The sequence below is a fragment of the Lachnellula hyalina genome, assembly GCF_007821495.1.
Source record: "Lachnellula hyalina strain CBS 185.66 chromosome Unknown contig00013, whole genome shotgun sequence".
Taxonomy (NCBI): domain Eukaryota; kingdom Fungi; phylum Ascomycota; class Leotiomycetes; order Helotiales; family Lachnaceae; genus Lachnellula; species Lachnellula hyalina.
Window position 1 is genome coordinate 213408 of NW_022157127.1, and position 19649 is coordinate 233056.

Genomic DNA, 19649 nt, shown 5'->3' on the forward strand with positions numbered 1-19649 from the left:
GAGAAGTTCTCAAAGGAAGGATGATTCGAAACTCAAAAGGTAAGACTCCTTGCGGTCAATGGAACTGCTTTGAGTCTTGCAAACTGCGACGACCTCTAGCATACTGCCAATTTTGTTTGACGCAGGACATATGATATAGGTATATCATAGTGTCCTGGTAAGACCGGAGTAGAAGGAGAACTTCGCGGATTGTCAAAGGCCAAAGAGAATTTGACATGCATCTCCTGACGTTTATGATAACATGACAAATATATGACTAAGCAGGGGTTTCCCGGTCGGCAACTTCTAATGTCAACCTCTCGAAAATCGAACCACCAAGAAACCACAACTCAATTGAAACCCACCATGTCCCTCCAACGCCTGGTTTTCACTTCCGCACGTCGGGCTGCAGTGAGCCCAGCTGTTAGACGCAGCTTCACGACCTCCTTCGTCCGCAGTACGAGATTCCCCCATCACCCTATAGCTCTCACACCACTAATCGATTTGCAGGAGAAGCAGCTCCTACCCCAGCCAGCGACACCAATGGGACCAAGATCAAGAAGATCCAAGGTATGCTCGCGGATTGATGATAACGAAGCGTGTACGGATTGTGCTGATGGTAAACACAGACATCAAGGATGAATCCGACCTCCTCCCCCCCGGAGCAGCACCCGGAGCCATACCCACGGATCTCGAGCAAGCGACCGGTTTGGAGCGATTGGAGATTCTGGGAAAGATGCAGGGTATCGATGTCTTCGATATGAAGCCCTTGGACGCGTCTCGCAAAGGTATTTCGAAATCAGGTCATAAAGCTTCGGGAAGGATTCGCTGATGGGGATGTGCAGGCACGCTTGATAACCCCATTATTGTGAAGTCGTTTGGTGATGAGCAGTACGCTGGTTGCACTGGCTACCCTGCTGATTCCCACGTTACCATTTGGCTCACGGTATGCTTTCTTCATCTACACGGATTAGGGATTGGCTAACGTGTTTTATGTAGATGTCTCGTGATCGCCCTGTTGAACGCTGCCGTGAATGTGGCAATGTGCTGAAGATGGAATATGTCGGTCCTCAAGATGATCCTCATGACCACAGCCATGGCCATGATGCCCATGGAGACGGAGCCCACAACTATGAGGAGCCGAAGACTTTCGCTGATTTCGTTAAGCCTGAATATAGATAGATGGGTTGTTTTATAATGAAGGTGAGGGGCTTGAGGAATGGGGAAGAAGTGTAGCATAGTCGTTATGGAAGATGTCCAATTACCTGAAAACTCCCGTGCGATCTCAACCTACTGGCATTTCTATGATAGACGAGCACTATATCTCAGGATGTGTGGGGAAATGAATGGCCAACAGGAAGATACACTCATTTTCCCTGGCCTAGTAAGCCTTTGGTAGTTGACTATGCATTTGGCTGGCTTTTCCTCAGTAATTGCACCATACACCTACTTCTTTCTGCCCTCCCCTCTATTACTATCAGGTATTTCTCCCCAGATATTCAGCTCGGCTCATTCTTGTTCTATACAGTCATTTTGGAATGCAGTTCTTCTCTTAGTAACTTCAGCGTGCTGGCTGGCGGCACTTAATATCTTAATGAATGAATTTATAGCGGGACAGTCTGGTATTTATGCATATCTCTAAGGAGATGCGAAAGAGAAACACCCTAACAGAAAGAGATGAAGTGACTACAGATAGTAATTGTGCATTAGGTTTTCCAGCAATCAATAAAATCATGCTGTGGCAGGATTGACGATAGTCATGTTCAAGACGACTTAGATTCTTCAGATAATCCAAGTGAAATACATAAACGAGCCTGTATAGACTAACGAAATACTGCATGGATCAAAATGTCTAGTGTTAAATACAAACTCTGAAACACTTTTAGTTGTTGAAGGTAATAGCTGATTTGCCATTTCGGGATGATTAATGGCCATGCACGAATACCAGCCAATCACATGTTGCCGTCGTAAATCTAAGACTTGTATCACAAGCTCAGCCTCACCCATAGTCAGCTTGACTCGTCAGCCCCACGACGAGCTTTGCTGCGCATTCTAGTTTCCCAAATTCCGGTCCCAGATCTACCTTCTTATATCATGTCCATGAGCTCTCTAAACCAGTCTTTACATACAACACCAACACCAACTTGAACAAACTCTACATTTCTACCCCTCCAAAGCCCACACAACCTGAATCTGCTGTACCGGCAGCTATAGCAAAGATGCTAGACGAGAACCTCCCCACCTTCTACATCAGGCCCTCCTCCTCCGACAACCCTCTCTCTAATACCATCTTCCTCACTCAGAATGGCTCAGAGCCGCAGGCTGAATATACGCTACGGCGACCCGATCCAAATACACCAGCCTCGAAGAACTGCTACGCGGTAGCCTTGTACGATTCCTACAACCCAGATGTGCTATACGCAGAGGTGCTGGTGCAGCCGGAATGGACACAACCAACTCTTTCCCAAGCTGAGATACGAGCCCAGAATGGGGTCCCGCCTGCTCCGGTGCCGATAGTGCCAGATAACTTTACGATTCAGCTGTACAATCCAGATCAGCAGGTCAAAATTAGGCAGGTTGCTGGGTCTTGGAATAGCTCTGCTTATTGGGAGTTCGATATGCCTCAGAACAGCTTCAAGCTGCCCTCTGCCTCGGCACTCGATAGAAGCCAAAGTGATCCCGCGGCTTTGGATATTACACCAAAAGTTGCGTTTAAGTGGAAGAAGGATGGAAAGTTGTCAAAAGACATATCATGCTACTTATCTGGCAAGACTGTAGACGGCAGGAAGAGCAAGGAACCGGACATTCCAGTTGCTATGTATAATTCGGGCAAGGAGCAGAACAATTTGACTATATACCAGCCAAATATGCACCGGGTAGACGTCGAAGATGCCAAGGGCTTGGAGGTGGTGTTTCTGTTAAGTGCGGCTGTTATCAAGGATATATTCTTCAATGCCAGCAGAGAGTTATTCAACATCAGTTCACCGAAGCCCAGGGCAAACACGAACCCATTACGCAAGAACAGTGGTCCTGTGATAGGTGGTAAAGCTGCATCACCACCAGTCATGTCTGGAGCGGTATTTTCCCAACCACCTTCGGCGTCACAAGCACCACCTCAACAGGCATATAAACCCCAGCAACAACAGCAACATATGTCACCACGACAACAGACATCTAGGCCGCCCCCAGCAAATCCCCGCACGCAATGGGAGATTGACGCCGAGACTGCTCGTCTAAAGGCCGAATTCGAAGCCGAGAAAAAAGAAAGGGAGAAAATAGAACGGAAAGAACAGAAGATGATCAAAAAGATGCTAGAGGAAGAGGAGATGGAGGCAAAAAGGAGAGACGCAGAAGTAGCCAAAGAGACAGAACGTCTACGGAAACAATATGGTGTCCCTGCAGCCGCCTCGCCACCTAATCACGTATCCTTCCAGCAACCCGCTCTTCCTCCCCGCCAACAGTCTTCTCACATACGTCCACATTCAAACTCTCTAGGCCAGCCGCAGCAATTCTCGCAATATCAGAGCGCACCGCATTCGCAACCGGTCCCTTATCAACGGCCAGTTAGCACGCCGCTTGCTCCTCAGCAACAGCAGCAGCCTGCTACACAGGGGAGTTGGTTTGGAAGTAATAATCGTCCGCAGCAGTCAGGTCCATATTTACAAGCGCCGGGAAACAATGCGAGTGCGAGCCATAGTGGGTTCTTTGGGCTGGGTGGGGGAAAGAAGGTGCAGAAGAAGAGAAGTGTTTTCTTCTAGTGATCAAATGATACCATGATGACTTTATGATTGTACTGCATGGGATTGGCGTTTGGGGAATGGATTCATTCATTGTTTTATTATTCAAAGAGTATGATAACTTGGGGCTTGAAGGAAAGGAAATGTAAATCTCGATATATTGCTCTGCGGCAAAAACCAAAGTGATATTAGCATTACATATGAGCAACTCTTGTAGAGCTCAGTATACTAGTAACTACATATCAACTTCTAAAATATGGCGGAGATTAGTACCACAGTTGTCTATTATCTTTCTACTTCCACGCTGAGTTGAAACCTACCTTGAAGCATTTGCCAACACTTCTGCACCATATATCTAGATAGATAAAGCGGCTGCCTCTATTCAGTTGTTTCTAGCACGTCGAATATTTTACTGCACCCTTTTCGGCCAAGTCGGAAATAGCCTCAAATGATAGATGCTGCAGCGCATCATAAAATACGTCCTCAGATACATCACTCCTCCAACTTACTGCCGACCTAGGGGTTGAGTTTGCTGTCGGTATACGGACTGTCTCGAGCACCGTCCCGTCAAGCCCCACCTCCACTTCCTTGGAATGGCAACTTTAAGGCTTCAGCATAAGGCCTTCTGGATCCTCGCAGCATGCGTCTCAAATGTGATTAGAACTTGCAAACAGCAACTATGTCGGCCCAAATAATTTGTGAGCCGCTTTTAGGCCAGACAACAATCGTATCTGGCCAAACAGTAAGTCCAACAAGGTCCTCCAATATTCCCAGTGCTCCGATTCTTACAAAGTGGCAGGCTATAATTACAGTTGTATTGGTGTCCAATCAGCCAGGTATTCTTTTGGAAGCTGCAATATGGCACAACAGTTCAGAATCCGGAAGCTGGTCTCAGACCGACCTCAAAAATACAGGAGAACAAGTGCAGACAGTATGCATCCATTGCAGTATACAAAAACATTTTTCCTGATATCTCCTAGCTAGGTCAAGACGTGGGAAAGGGCAAAGTAGGGATGCTGTACATAGGATCTGTGAATCGACCTTCGTCAAAAAGTCATGTCGTCTATTTCACCATCAAATACAGGACTGCGGGGCAGGAATGGAGGTGGGCCCACGACCAGTCGGGCAGCGGAGATGCTGAGCTCTTGTTCTCGCAAAATGCAACAATTCCTGACTCGATATCTCACTATCTACACAATTCGGATCAGTCTTTGTCCGTGGAAACTTTCGACACTGCCTTCAGTGGGGGCCCTGGTTCCGAGGAACGCGCGTGGTCTATCTCCTATTCTGTTCCAGCCGCAACCGAACACTCGTCATTTGTGAATACCAACCTGGGCCTACCAGTGAGTACCGTACGGTGGTTCTGTCTTGCTCGAGAGTCTCGGCCTTGGTTATGTCCCAGACAGGGTCGCGGCAACTTCTCTCCTGAAGAGGATTCCATTCTGGTGTCTTTCCTACGCCGAGACGGTCTCCATTTTGTGCTCCTTGCCGTCAGTCTGGATGATAATCTGACTGTCATTAAGCCCGGTGGAGACGGAACCTTGATTGCTGTTTCCCGAAACGAAGCCCCTCATCCTGGAACGGCATACATTGTAGCTGCTACTGGTAGGACATTTGAACGTGCAAACGAGGCAGCATTTTTTCAAGCCAAAAGCATAGTGGCAGCAAAAACCAAGGATACAAGACTTGAAATCGAATCACTAGCGAGTACCATTTCACCCAAGAGCCTTGAGGGGTGGTACGATAGCTTTGCGTACTGTACATGGAATGGCCTTGGCCAGAGCCTCACCGATGAGAAAATCTACGATGCTCTGGACATTATGTCCAATGCTGGAATTTTCTTTTCAACAATAATCATAGATGACAATTGGCAGTCAATCGATCGACATGGTCCCAATAACTTTCATCACCGTTGGATGGAATTTGAAGCAGACCGCAAGACTTTCCCTCGGGGCCTCAAGCATACAGTATCGACGATTAGAGGACGGCATCCATCCGTTAAGCACATTGCTGTTTGGCATGGCATCATGGGATATTGGAATGGGATTGCGCCTGATGGACACATAGCAAAATGCTACAAGACACAGACCATGAAGAAACAAGATAACGGCTTCTTTGGTGGAGGATCGCTGGTTGCAATTGATGCAGGTGACGTTCATAGGTTCTATGAAGACTTCTACCAGTACGTATTGGAAAATGATTTGTTTGGTTCCGCTAACTTTATGTAGGTTTATTGCCGATTGTGGTATTGATTCCGTGAAGACAGACACACAATTCATCCTAGACCAATTAGAGGATGCACCGGATCGATCGCATTGTATCTCGACTTATCAGGATGCGTGGGCCATGGCCGCCCTCCATCACTTCTCTGCAAAAACTATCTCTTGCATGTCTCAAACACCACAAATCCTCTTCCATTCTCAACTTCTAGACTCTCTGCCGAAACTCATGGTCCGGAATTCAGAAGATTTCTTTCCGAGTGAGCCTGATAGTCATCCATGGCACATATTTTGTAATGCGCACACGAATGTCTTCACACAGCACTTGAACGTGCTTCCAGATTGGGACATGTTCCAGACCAGCCATGAATACTCGGCTTTCCATGGGGCAGCTAGGTGTATCAGTGGAGGCCCTATCTATCTCACTGACAAGCCTGGTGAACACGATATAAATCTTATCAAGCAAATGACTGCACGCAGCATGAATGAGACAATAATCCTCAGACCGAAAGTCGCGAAGACTACTTATGTTTACGCCAGCAACAAAGAAAAGAGACTCCTCCGAATAGGGACCTCGACTATAGACACAGGTGTACCAATGTTGGGTATTTTCAATGTCAACGATCAACCACTTGCTGAGATCGTCACGCTCGAAGACTTCATTGACGTTTCACTAGCCGAAACGTATATCATTCGGGCTCATAGTTCGAATAAGATCAGCACGCCATTGAGTCTTGCCGGCTCTAAGACCCGTCATCTACTTAGCCTGGACGTGAAAGGATATGAAATATTGACGGCGTATCCGCTGCAGACGATACTGCACCCGATCAAAAAGGTAGCAGTAGATATATCTGTTCTTGGTCTGCTAGACAAAATGACAGGGGCGGCTGCGGTAAGGCATTCATCGATAGGTGCCAATGAAAACGGAATAGTTTTGCGGGTGGTGCTCAAAGCAATGGGCCAGCTTGGTTTGTGGCCAGATAATGCAACGGCCAGTATTACGCTAACATAAGACAGGTATCTTTATGTCTTGCTCCAGCAACGATCTAGTGATTACCCACGTAAAGATGTGTGATATCTTGGCGTCTGTAGAAGCAGAGACGTTCGACAAGGAAAGGAACCTGGTAAAGTTTGATATGGAAAGCACTTGGGAGATGATAAAAGAGAGCAATACGTCCTCGGAAATTAGTATAGCGATGTTGATAACATAGATGCAACCCAGGTTTGTCCTGTAAGTTCGTCTCAAAGCGCCAACAACCAAGGCAAACATGCACGCACGCAAACAACAATTTGAAAAGAAAATCTAATCATAGATGAAGCTATGTTGTCTCCACTTCTATATGGCTACGATTATGATGATATGCTTTGTCTTTGTCTTTGTCTGTGATTGTATAATTTTGAAGCTATTCCCAAATGCGCACTACGATATGGGGTTACGGCGTCGGATTAAATGGGACAAAGACCGGCACCGGCTTCGGCACTCAAACCATGTAGGGCAGGACAGGGCAGGGGTAATGCATGTTCAATGCCCCACTAAAAATGACATGAAAGCAGCAACAACCAGCCTCACTACCTTATAACTGAATCTCCATCTCTTTATTATAATCAACTCTGATTGCTTCTACATATCTCATATTATAACCAAACCCCAAGCAAACCATCTACACTTCCACAGAACTTCAACATCTTAAAGGCCCCAAATCCCACCATCCGCAGTACAAATCTACAACATGCCTGCCAAACACAAAACCTTGAACGACATAAAGCCAACCTCATCCACAAAATATATGGGCACAGTCGGGAACATGCCCTGCCATGTCTGCAAGCTCCGCGGCAACGGCATCACGGATCCCAATTCCAACTGGCGGCTGTGGAACGCCGACATGAACGTATATCGCGACGGGGCGGGTCAAGACGAAGACGACGAGGTGTTCGACTCCATCGACGACGAGATCCTAAAGAAGATAGAGAGGAGAAGGAAGGCGATGCTCTGGTTTAGCATAGGGGAGAAGCTGAGGGAATTGCACCTGTCGGATATGGGAGGGCGGGATAAGACGAGCGGAGATGTTTTTAGGAGGATCTATGAGCGGGTTGCGCCAGAAGGGACCAAGTACGAACCGATGGAAAGTTTGGGGGCGCCGGATATTACGGAGAAGATGAGGGATGATGTTAGGAGGAGGAGGGAGATGAAGAAGGAGGCGAAGACTGTTTGAACTCTGTAATGTACCACGGTTTACTGTTGACTGTATGAATGGCAAGTAACCATTGATCTCTCTAGATGGGTTGCAATGGATTCGATTAAATTTAATGTCTACAGCATGAAGAGCTTACATATCAACGAAGTCCTTGAAGCAAAGATCGCGATCCGCACAAAAGTGGGATGGGGGTGTGTAGCCCTTATTCCCTCACTCGATGTCCAAACTAGTAACAAACCCCCTCACAGCCTCCAAATCCGCAATCATCGCATCAACCTTCTACCCGTACCTGCCCACACAATCACTTCCCAGCGGAAGCCTCAGCACCTCCCTCTCCCCTATCCCAGCTGCAACTCCACTCTTCATCACAACCTCGAAAATCACACTTACACCTTTCTCCGCATCCCCTTTCTACGTCCCATCCAAGCCAGCCAAATATTTCAGCGTATTGCCGGTCGGTATGTTCTCATAGGCCGCATGCATTCCGGAACGTGGGGATTAGAACGAGACCAGGAATTGAGTGCAGAAGGCGCTAGGCTCGACAATCAGGACACGAATTCCGAGGGGGGAGACTTGGCGAGCGAGGCCTTCGGACATACCTGTTTGGTTTACGCTCTTATGTTAGTTGCAAGCAAAACTAATATATGATCTTGATGATGGGGAAAGTGGAAGTGGGGACGAACGAGATATCATCCATGGCTCCTAATATGGAGTACCCGGCATTATTGACTAGCACATCGCTTCTGCCACCGGCCAGTTTCACACCTTCTTGCACGATATCTCCTGCGGTTGGCGAGTTTACATCTAGGGTTAGCCATCTGCCGCCTAGGGAGGTGATTTGGGCGTATGAGGGCGCTGAGGACTGGTTCCGCGCTGGGGCGACGACGGTGTGACCTGCTTTGAGGGCGTGGATGGCGAGCGAGGCGCCGAGGCCTGTGGAGCAGCCTGTTATGAGCCAGACTTTGGGGGATGGAGATGTCATTTTGAATAACAGAAGACTTCTATATCTTATTCTTGTTTGCATGAAAGCTTAGATTGATTGATTGTTGAGGTAGGATTGCTAAATAAATAAAACATCACGTAGAAATCAAGACACCTTTTAATTAATGCTTATTTCGAATGGAGTTTACATGGACTCTAGATATCAGCAGTTGAGTTACCTGCGAACGGATACGAAGTATGCAAATTGATGACTGGAAGGTAGGAACGAGGGTTTCGGCTATAGGTTGGATTCGAGCTACATACCTCGGATTTCATATATTTACCACATGCATGATATTCTCACTTGCTCCGACCTAACTTAACAGGAATCAGAATCATTCATTGGCTTCATCGACATCATGCCGCTTGCTTCCCACCAACATCTCCCTCTACACATGATCCCCAAAACTCCTACATCAGGAAACTAATAAGTAGCCAACCATGCAATAATTTTTCCACCACATCAATAAAAGAACTTAATACTTCGCCCAGAACCTAAGCTAGCCCGAGGCTTTCAACTAAAAAAGATAATATCGCCCAACAAGCTCCTCCGCCCAAGGATTTCGTGTTCCCAAATTTTCAATACAGATACACCGGAGAGATTTTGACCGCAGACATATATGCCGTCTAGACTCGCTTCCGCTATGCAATAATTCAGCACACAAACTCCGTAAAAGAGCAACCCTTTTCAAAAATCAAGTCATCAGTAGATCAAATCATATGATGCCGCCAGGTGGATCATAAGATTGATTCGGGTGCGAACGCCCAGTATTCCTATCCAACCCTGCGCTCCCGGGACCATCAGGTATCTGCTGTTCCATACCCGCAGCTAATTTTCGCAACATGAACATGGGCTTCTTGCCCTCTTTATCTAGTTGTTTGAATAGGATAAGAGGCTTTTCTTCCATGCCCAGACATCGTTCTTTGTCGCCATATACGATATATAATGCGTATTGTTCCCAGGGAGCGTTGATATTGTATTTTTTAAGAGCGGCAGGGAGGACCTTGTAGCAAGGATCTTCCATACTGACGCGGAAAGATTTGAAAATCTCCACGGAGGCATCGCGTCCACCAGAGGGTGTGTCGAGCGCGGGAGTTGGGGCTCGCCGTGAAGGCGCAGGTTTTGTGCTGTCACGGGAGTATGTGGAGGGTTGGTATTGCTCGTCGCTTGGGAAAGTACTACGAGCAGGAGTGGCTAGGTCTGAGCGATAAGATCGAGATGCAAGGGTAGAGCCGCCGAGGGTTGGTGGTGATGTGGGTGACGGTTGGTTTGGTGATGGATGTCCGGGAGATAAAGAAGGCTGAGATGCTGCTAGGTACGAAGACGACGCAACAGCTCGTTCTGCGGCATTGGCTGGATCCAGCGTTTGTTCCATTAAAGACCTCTCTTGGCCGGATGCGAAATTATAAGTCGGAGAAGCATTTTTCGGTGGCTCAAAATACATTTTCGTCGAAACCTTTCTGGACAAGCCCCCCGATTGGTTTGATGAAGAGGTAGGTGCAGGCGGCGAAATTGCATTCGAGGTATCGTAGTTGTATGAGTTTTGGCTATTCGATTCCGTCGATGGATAGGGAAGCGGTTGTCCTTCTTTTGCCATTCGAAATACAGGTAGCAAGTCTTCTCTTAGCCGGGTGTACTCTTGAGTTATCCTCCGTAGTTCCATCTCGGCCATGCTCATTCTTTCATCTCGTAACCGCAATTGTTCTACTAAATGCTTGATATCCTTAAGCGTCGCCGTCGCATATTGAGCCTCAGCATCTGCCGCTATTCATTGCATTAGTAATGGCCGAAGGCATACCTCCTTCTAGGCAGACACTCACATAAAGGAACATAGTGATCGCTCTCCAAGGGTATATCCTGCTTGATCTTGATATCGTACACACTTTTCAAGATCGTAAGTCGATGGCCCACACTCGCAACTCCCATCTGCTTCAGGTCGTCATGCTGTAATGCTACCAGTGCCTCACCAACTATCTCGTTTTCTGCTTTGCATCAGCCCTGGCCCAACTATCCGCTCGAGGGCAGCCCTGCATACCTAAGAATTGGTCCCCGTACTGTCGCAAGCCCAGGCTGCCGACAAAGTCAGCGCACTCGTCGGCAGTCCACTCCGTTATGATAGTCTCTGGCAACCTGTCCCCGCTGCTATGAGCGCCATATGTGGTGGGTGTGTGTTCGTTCGAAGATAGCCCTTCCGAGTCTGTAGGTGAGGCTTCGGAATCGGTGGCCAGGACGGGCGAGCTGTCGTGAACGCTGCGCTCGTACTCGTCGTCCGCATCGGATTCAGCATAAGCAGTGCCCGACTCGAATGCCATGCTGGTGCAAGAAAGAATGGGATTGCGCTGAGGTGAAGGTTGAGGTGCCAAATCCGAGTCCTGCACTGAATGATGCAGATCGCAGGATGTTGCACGCCACGCTTGTTCAACCCCTTCGCGAGACTTGGGCTTGGCTTGCCTTCGACTCCTGAGGCTGAAATGGGTCCCAGCGGCTCCACACCGGGGGTCATCCCCGTATTCAACAACAGGGGTATATTGGCCAGAACCTCTTTTCTCCAATTTTATAGTCATTTGTCGAGAGTACACGGTAATGTTGAATTTGTAACCATGTAAACTATCATTTTTCATATTCTTTCTACGAGCAATAAAGTTCTCGCTGAACGTCTGGACAGGACCCAATGCTCCTATGAGGATGCCTAGCTCTAGTAAAATCTGGTAACTACTAAGTGAACTTTCGAAGAATGTACATGTGCCATGTCCAGCAGCCTAAAACATCCCCGATGGTATATATACGGACTCCAAGCCATCGACTCCCTTTCTGCTCAAGCCAGTACGCCAGAAGTAAGACAGAGTAAGAACGCCCCTTTCAAACTTCATTATCATTTGCATCATTTACAATTCCTCTGCCATGGAAATACCTTCTACCTTGACGAGCCCTGGGCCCTCATCTTGCGGGCCAACCAGTCCCCAAGCATACCATCCAGACGCTATCGGTCAACATTAGCATAATACCTAACGCGCTACCATAGGCAGAACTCACGTTTGTTATATCCGCCAATTTGGCGTTCTCATCTCTGAATAGATTTCCAGTAATTGGATGATCCGGACCAGCAGGGGCCACACCTGACTTGTCATATACGACAACCAGCAGATCTTTGATATCCGCATCGTCGTCAAAGAAGGTTCGAAGGTGTGCATCACTCCACGTTGAAGTTGATGCGGAGGTTGTAGAGCTTCCACCCTTCTTTTCCTGAGCATCATCGGCATCGATGAGCTCTGGCGAAGGCGAAGACTGTGGTGACGGTGCCTCCTCTTGACTCGAGGTATCGACCATAAGAGGCGGTGGATATGACTGCACTGGTGTAATCGGTGACACCTGTACAGGCGACTCTGATAACCTCTCTTCCACTGGATCAGGTCTCTCACTCGCGGGAGTTGCTATGTAGCTATCCGGGAAGCTGCCTGGAATTGGACGCTGGGGAGCTTGTCTGCTCGGTGCGGAGGCAGGTTCGTCAGTAGCCGAATCTTCTGGGGACGAGTCGAAATCATCTAATTCAACACGAGATTTGGCCTTCTTCGTTTTGATAGGTTTGGGCTCCGAATTGCTTGAACCTGCGGACCTAAGCATCTTCGAGATGGTGCTCGGGGCTTTCTGCTCCTTGGGCGCAGCAAGGATAGGCGCAGGACTCCTGTTGAGTTCGGGAGTTATCATCCGAACTTGCTGTTTGGGCGCTGCAGCCGGTTCAGCTTGTACCAGTCGCATTGAAGGGGCTTCGACAGATTCAGCAGGCGGCGCTCGATCGGGTGCAGGAGCTTGTTGCGGCCCCATAGCCCGTGGCTCTTTCCCGGGGCTTGCTTTCCGATTTGGCGACATTTCCACCCGCGGTTGCTTTTGCAGCTTACTATGGTTCCTTTGCGCTTCTGGCGCTTGACTCGGCTCCTCGATAGAGACCACATCATCCGAGTCTTTGCTCGGAACAGGAGATCCCCGTGGGTTCTCTCCCGACCGTTTACTGGCCATCAATTCGTCAACTTCCTCATCGATGGAGGTTTTTGACTTCCTTTCCTTCCTTTTGAACAGACCGCTTAGCATGCCAGGTTTCTTTTCTTTCTCCTTCTTCTCCTTCTTGTCCTTCTTGTCTTTGACCTTGTCCGCGCTAGAGTCCTTTTCTAGCTTGTCCAGACTAGGCCGCGGTTTCAACTCCTTAGAATCATTAGATGTTCGCACTGTTGATGTACTGGAATCGTCGCGAAGCAAATTCGGCGTAAGTGTTATTTTTCTCGTCTCTACCGAATCATCCTTGAAGAATGAATCGGTGTTTCTTACTGTGCCATTTCTAGACTTGCTCTCCGGTTTTCCATTTGCATCAAAGATTTCATCGCTGGTACGCACGCCATCCAGAGCACCATTAGCAGCCTGGTCTGCACGTGCAGTCTCAGGATCGTCGGAGTCAGGTTTAACTTCTCGTAGTTCAGCGCGTGGCTTCAAAGGTTCGATTGCGGTGATTTCGTCTTGTTCCTCTTCTAAATCTCGCTTCTCTTCGTCATGTTCCTGTTGACCGTTCTGAGCAAAGTAGTTATCTTCTCCGTCTTCCTCTTCAGTTGAGTAATCGATATCTGAGGCTTCTACATAGGTAGGTGCTGTGAATGTGACCGTCTTGGCGTTTCGTCTCTTGATGGCCTTTTTCAGGGGATTTTTAGGCTTGTCGGCTTGGTCTCCCAACATCGTAGATGTGAGCTTTGAAAATTAGCTTCAGATCGCGACACAAGCAGCAAATTAACATACATCAATGTTCCTATGTTTATTCAGACGTGCTAACCGTTCTGTTGGTGTTTCGATGTGTTCTGCTGGTAAGTATCCTACAGAAGTTCATTAGGTTGCTGCGATTTGAGAGATTCCACAGTTTAACGCACCAATACTGCTGTCCTTCACCACCCTCACAAGCCACCAATAGCTGTTACTATCGTCTAGAAGCACCATCGTATCGCCCTTTGTAGCATTTGCTTGTCCCTCGACCGTCGCAACGAATGTGTGGAGCGCGTAAACGAATTCGAAATCGATGTCCTCTGAAATTTGTAAGCATTCTCCACCCCATCCCGAGTCAATAAGTCTAGAGTCAGTCAAATCAGGAATTTCATAATCATCATCTTCTTCAGAGTCTTCCTCGTAGGGGAATGTCAACCCGTCTTCGTATGGTATTGTTGGTTGGCTCTGGCAACTCAAGCTGTTTTCACGGGGCTCCTTGGGAGACTCTATGTCGTAGACATGAGACGGGAATTCAAGACCACTGTCATAAGGTCCCTCAGAGTAGTAGGCCAGATCAAACGAGGAATCCGGGGTGATGAAGGGATCCGGATACTGTGAAGCGTCGCTGAATCTGGTATCGGCTGCGTCGTCGTCCAGATACTTACCCAGAAGATGATGAGTATGCAGGGCCTGACTACCTTGAGTCAGGCTAGTGTCGCGCGGCAAAAGCCATAGCTGTATTGGGAAATGCTCAGGAGTCTCCACAAATGGTGATGAACTTTCAACGCACGCTTGTAGAAATGACCGAGACTTTGTTGGAGTTGGAGTTGGAGTGTTCGCGAGAGAAGTAGACCTTTGAGGCCAAAGAGGTAGAAGGGGCCACCCACCATCGTCGATTGACGGAGAGCTTGAGATCTTGTCCATCATATCATCATCATCCATATCATCGTCGCCTTCGGCATCTGCCATTTCTGCATCTTCAGCAGTCGACCCTGTCATACCGCCGTTCTGTGCAACTGCTAAATTATCTTGTTGCTGAAGATTGGACTCGTTCAATTTGGAGGTGACGCCGGCAGCCAATTCATCGTCCCCGTATTGTTCTAATTGCTGCACCTCGCTATTGGACCATTCCTTCGATACCCTGGGGCTTCGGTGCTTCTGATCTGCTGTCTCCGCTGCTACTTCGCGCAACGTCTCTGCTTGATGAGCTGCATGGCCACCACCTAGAGGATTTGGATTGGCTCGTAGGTGTTCCTGCGCGGACGGGGCATTTTGATCTTGCAGATCAATCGAGTCTACGACAATTAGCAATTCAGTCTAGGAAGATTGGTTCAAAGTGCAAGCATATTTACCTGCGCGTATAATTTCTGGTCGCGTCATTGTCTCCTAACAGCATGGGGCCTGCGAATTCGAATATGGTAATGGAGCGCGGTAACAGGGCGCGCGACGATGCACGAATCCGCGACCGTTGCAATCTACGCTGTCAATGGTACCCGGTACCGATGCTATTTGAACTCTGTGCCCTCTAGTCGAACTTCGCAATACAAAGGAATGAAGGGAACGGCGTCGTTACGAAACGGGCGCAGGTGGTTCGAGAGAAATCAAGGGATCGTCGGGGTCTTCCCAGCCTCCGGCTACGGACCGTGGGTATATTCGTGCAAATCGGAGAGAGTTGACTATGGCCGGCGTAGTCGCAGTCCAACCCGCAGTGTAGAGTAAACGTCCGATGAGAAAGGAAGTAAGGAATGGGCGTCGGAGCAGTTGACGAGGTGTTGAATCTGAAGAAATTCCAGTCCGCGATTAAGAGCCGTTGCCGTTTCAAGTTATTCCCCTCCCCCTGTAAGGGAAGGATCCACACCAAGTTATGCACTAACCCCTTTCTGGTTGAACAACCCAAATCTATGAACTCACTCGCAGAACGGCCGACTCGCACCTGACAATCACGAAATCTTCATACATGCACAATGCAACAATGGTAATCATGAACCACGTGTGGGTGCATACCAGGAATGACAGATGCTTCTCCTCCGTGTATGTCGTGTCAGTGCCGCGGATAAAATCACTCGCATCGAAGCCCAACTCTCTACCCCTTTTGCCGAGTTGGTGCCCCCAACCCTAATCCGAACCCGAGAGTTAGCTCCCTCAGCTGAACTTTATTTCTCACTACTTATATAAGCCACGCCACCCCGCAAAGCCTATAAATATATCTCACTTACACACCGGGCAGTCATATTTAAGTGAAGTCAAGACCTTAGATCAAGACATCCCCTCTTACCGGTCCCGTGGGTCCCTGAGGGGGGCGGTTACTCAAGCCTTGATAAGCTCCATGTTGTTTCTAAACCCCCTTTTATTATCAGCCTATCAGTTATTTGTTTCAGTCTGTGCGGCAACTCCAAATGTCCTTGCTGATACCCCTTGCTTTAATGTGTACTGTATCGTGATGATTTTATTTTGAATCGAAAGATAAATTCTATATCACTTGGTTTCTCCGTGCACTATGTGCTTTTGAGTAGTACAGAAAGAGCATTAAGCATCTCTAGTCTAAATATTGCAGTGGACCATGTATTCCTTCTCGCACTTGGAGTTTTAGACAGCCTTCTTTCTTCTTTCAACATCAGGCCGTCCGTGGCGTGCAAACGACTGGTTGTAAACGAGGTATATTCATTAATCGTTCAAATACATAAGGGTGTCCCTAGCATCAATTGCTGATATTCTCCACAAAACCCCTCATAGACGCCTTCCCGTCATGAGCCGGCGCTATCATATCCTCACTACCCGTCTTACTACTCTCCCCATGAGGAAGTCTCTCCATTTCCATATCAGAGTCCATTTTCACAAACTCCATCCTCTGAGAAAAGCCCGAGCGCGAGAAGCCATTGCCCGACTGCGAATGTGTGTTGATCGTGGTGGAAGCCGCGGGCCTCTTGCCAAGGAAAAACCTTACCACAGGCCGTAAAGTAGGCAAGCAAGCACTTACAATACCAATGTTGCTCTGAATAGTCGCCCACATACCTGGCATTGCGTTGTCCCCTGCGATAAAGTAAGTATCAACCTCGAGACTCTCTGAAAGCAGCTGACGTACAAGTTGCATCTGTCCGAGAAACTTCACTCGAATACACCGTCCTCACAACCCCGCCCACACAAACCCTACATCGATTAGCTCGAATCTTCACTCAAGAATGTCTCTACATACAAGCTCCCAACCAGAAACATGCCTGTGACCTGCCACTTGTTCTTGGTGCTCATCTGCAGCCTCCAAACCATATTCAGAGGCAAACACAGAATCAGGACATCGGTTAGAATATCAATAGTGCTCAACGCCGTCAGGGACGCATGTAGATTTATGCATTTTGCATCAATGCCAGGCTCCCACAGCGCCTTCATCGGCACACAAGCGAAGATGTTAGTCAAGATTCCTGCGATAGTGAAGGCAGCAACAAAGGCTCCGACGCCCTGTAGGTATTTGGCGAAAGCGCGCGACGGGAAGATGCGGTGATAGAGAAAGAGGATGGAAACTTTGGTTGCGGTGATGGACACGAAGGTGAGGTTTCTGGCTGCTATTGTCATCTACGCAACGGGAGCTGGTAAGTAATTGTGGGGTATTTTCTGGGGGGAGTACTGCATGTAAATACCTTTTGAAAAGGCTCGATGTCGCCTGGCTTTTGAGAGATTTGGTGTTTACCAAGGCCATAGGTAGTAACTTGAGAATGTATTAGAATAGCTCATATGTAACGGAACTGATGGAAAGCACTACTAACGGACAATGGTAAGTACAGATAGTGCTGTTGCCGTAACCTATAAGATACATACATCAATAATGCTATATCAAAGCGAGGAGTGTATAAAACATACCAGGCTAAACGTAATAGCAATTTCATCTTTCCCAAAAGCATAGTTACCTAGCCATCTCGACGCAAACCGCAAAATCACAGAGATATATGCAGCAGCTAAACATATAGCAGTTCCCGCAATTACATTCGCTTGGAGACTCTCAGAGACATGTGCTTCTTGGTATGCTAACTCTGATGGCGAGAGCGAGTGCGTCATTGCATGTGCATATAATATGCTATGCAATGCACTATATCCATTTGAGAAATAAGTCAAAACCCTCCAACTTTTAAGGGCAAAAGGTCTAACATATGTTACAGAAAAACGAAGCAGACAATACTTAGTACAACGGGAAGTTACTGTAATCCTCCGAGAGTGGAACCCTGAAATCGATCCTGAAGATTAGCTTCCGCCTTTAATAATAGTTAGTCCTGCACGCTTAGCTGGATCAGGGTCACTAACACTGGTTTCAAAACAGGGAATATGGGGTTTTATATCCTTGGCGATACAGTACAGCACAAGTTAACCAAAAACTTCGGTACTTTTACGGGAAAGTGGACTTCTGTGGTTCATAATCACCTAGCTTTGTCCCGAGTATTTGAATTTGAATTTATCGATTCACTCATAGTCAAGTCTCACAGGAAATATAAAGACTTAGGAGGATAGGATAGTCTCTTGGTGATTATCTACTTAATCTTGAGATTATTTTGTAGATTATTAGGTTATTCAGAGGGCCATCAGTGCACACCCACTTCTCCGGAGAAGTGAAAGTAGACGTAATTAAACTGGATAATCCATTACATTTTCATCGCCTGATCGTCTTATTATAGAAAAGATAAGAAGTTAACTTTATTGTGTCCCGATTCCCGAGGGGTAAAAGCGACGCGGGGTGGGATTCGGACCCAGTCCAGTCTAGTGATAACCTCTACCGAGATCGAGTACTCCATATACTCGTACAGAATGTACTCTAGGATCCTATCTCGTGGACTATTACCTACTACAGTAAGGACACATTTCAAGCGAGCAGGATCTAGCACGTGGCGAAAATGCATGTACACTATAAAATACTGCGCGGATTGTGCACTTACACAACAGTGGTTGAGAAGATACAGCTGAAGCCTGAAGGTCTTTGGGATGATGGGATAGCTCTCATGTCGTGAGATAGGCGGGTCTTTCCCGTGCGGGAGATCATCACCCAATTCCAGGATGCCATTCCCCGCCATCAATGCACATAATTATTGACGACATGCAATTGTGCAACTTGCAGGATTGCTGGCGGGCTTGGCAAAGACGGCTAGGTCTGGTAAGACGAGCGCGAGGTGGTAGGAACAAGAACGAGGTCATCGGTAAGTTGTGCCTTTTTGGAACATTACTAATAAAGGCCATGAGCCAAGGAACACACTCCGTCGCTCAAAGGATTGCTTGGTGGTGGTCATCCAAAAAACTTATAAAGTGCTACCCCGGAATAGATATATGTATACCTGTCATAGAAAGTGAGGCATGGCTGGACTCGTGAAGCTGGAAAGGGGCTGATGAAGGGAGTGAGACTTGGGAGGTCGTAGGCCCTGTCGATGACTAATCCACTAAGTGCATATCGAAAGTCCAGGCAATCGAATAGATTGAAGGCTGTGCTCCCGGTGATAATGCTCCAGTGGTAAAAGCTAAAACTTGGTCACGTAAGTGGCAGGAAGAAGCCCTGATCTTAGAGCCGGGCCTGCTTCTCAAATATTGGGCACTAGCATCTTTACATCATTAATAGGACTGCTTACTGTCAAGAGAAGGAACGAGAGGCTGGATTCCAGCACTTACTGTTTAGCTCTTATAGTGTTGTACGGCTGCGTCTATCAAAAGAAGTAGTCTTGCACTTCACCCTCTCGAAATTGTCAAGACACAATGTGAGGTAGCCTCTCGTTCATTGGGCTCGACGCAAGATGTGAGTTCCTCGGTGTATGTTACCCTCGTAGGCTAA

General features: G+C 47.7%; 8 protein-coding genes across 8 annotated transcripts; 4 read left to right on the plus strand and 4 right to left on the minus strand.

Annotated features, from left to right (window-relative positions):
* Positions 1 to 288: 288 nt before the first annotated feature.
* cox-4 (Cytochrome c oxidase subunit, mitochondrial) lies at positions 289 to 1161 on the plus strand (the record flags this gene model as incomplete). The annotated part of the gene is made up of 5 exons (XM_031146756.1): positions 289 to 436; positions 490 to 549; positions 609 to 767; positions 825 to 925; positions 979 to 1161. The coding sequence occupies 5 exons, from the start codon at positions 289 to 291 to the stop codon at positions 1159 to 1161; spliced, it is 651 nt and encodes a 216-aa protein (XP_031008690.1).
* Positions 1162 to 2198: 1037 nt separating this feature from the next.
* Positions 2199 to 3737, plus strand: LHYA1_G001778 (uncharacterized protein; the record flags this gene model as incomplete). Its single annotated transcript, XM_031146757.1, has 1 exon — positions 2199 to 3737. The coding sequence occupies one exon, from the start codon at positions 2199 to 2201 to the stop codon at positions 3735 to 3737; it is 1539 nt and encodes a 512-aa protein (XP_031008697.1).
* A 658-nt stretch (positions 3738 to 4395) lies between these two features.
* On the plus strand, positions 4396 to 6947 carry RFS6_0 (putative galactinol--sucrose galactosyltransferase; the record flags this gene model as incomplete). The annotated part of the gene is made up of 4 exons (XM_031146758.1): positions 4396 to 4458; positions 4516 to 4647; positions 4697 to 5898; positions 5945 to 6947. 4 exons carry the CDS (start codon positions 4396 to 4398, stop codon positions 6945 to 6947), a joined length of 2400 nt encoding a protein of 799 aa, XP_031008696.1.
* A 718-nt stretch (positions 6948 to 7665) lies between these two features.
* On the plus strand, positions 7666 to 8148 carry LHYA1_G001780 (uncharacterized protein; the record flags this gene model as incomplete). Its single annotated transcript, XM_031146759.1, has 1 exon — positions 7666 to 8148. The coding sequence occupies one exon, from the start codon at positions 7666 to 7668 to the stop codon at positions 8146 to 8148; it is 483 nt and encodes a 160-aa protein (XP_031008632.1).
* A 192-nt stretch (positions 8149 to 8340) lies between these two features.
* Positions 8341 to 8613, minus strand: LHYA1_G001781 (uncharacterized protein; the record flags this gene model as incomplete). Its single annotated transcript, XM_031146760.1, is given in 3 exon segments — positions 8341 to 8409; positions 8428 to 8515; positions 8546 to 8613. 3 exon segments carry the CDS (start codon positions 8611 to 8613, stop codon positions 8341 to 8343), a joined length of 225 nt encoding a protein of 74 aa, XP_031008633.1.
* A 15-nt stretch (positions 8614 to 8628) lies between these two features.
* LHYA1_G001782 (uncharacterized protein) lies at positions 8629 to 9112 on the minus strand (the record flags this gene model as incomplete). Its single annotated transcript, XM_031146761.1, has 2 exons — positions 8629 to 8743; positions 8814 to 9112. The coding sequence occupies 2 exons, from the start codon at positions 9110 to 9112 to the stop codon at positions 8629 to 8631; spliced, it is 414 nt and encodes a 137-aa protein (XP_031008634.1).
* Positions 9113 to 9827: 715 nt separating this feature from the next.
* Positions 9828 to 11424, minus strand: STE50 (the record flags this gene model as incomplete). The annotated part of the gene is made up of 3 exons (XM_031146762.1): positions 9828 to 10876; positions 10933 to 11082; positions 11148 to 11424. 3 exons carry the CDS (start codon positions 11422 to 11424, stop codon positions 9828 to 9830), a joined length of 1476 nt encoding a protein of 491 aa, XP_031008635.1.
* A 602-nt stretch (positions 11425 to 12026) lies between these two features.
* On the minus strand, positions 12027 to 15232 carry tea4 (Tip elongation aberrant protein Tea4; the record flags this gene model as incomplete). The annotated part of the gene is made up of 5 exons (XM_031146763.1): positions 12027 to 12092; positions 12146 to 13843; positions 13892 to 13965; positions 14020 to 15147; positions 15205 to 15232. The coding sequence occupies 5 exons, from the start codon at positions 15230 to 15232 to the stop codon at positions 12027 to 12029; spliced, it is 2994 nt and encodes a 997-aa protein (XP_031008636.1).
* Between the last annotated feature and the right edge of the window lie 4417 nt (positions 15233 to 19649).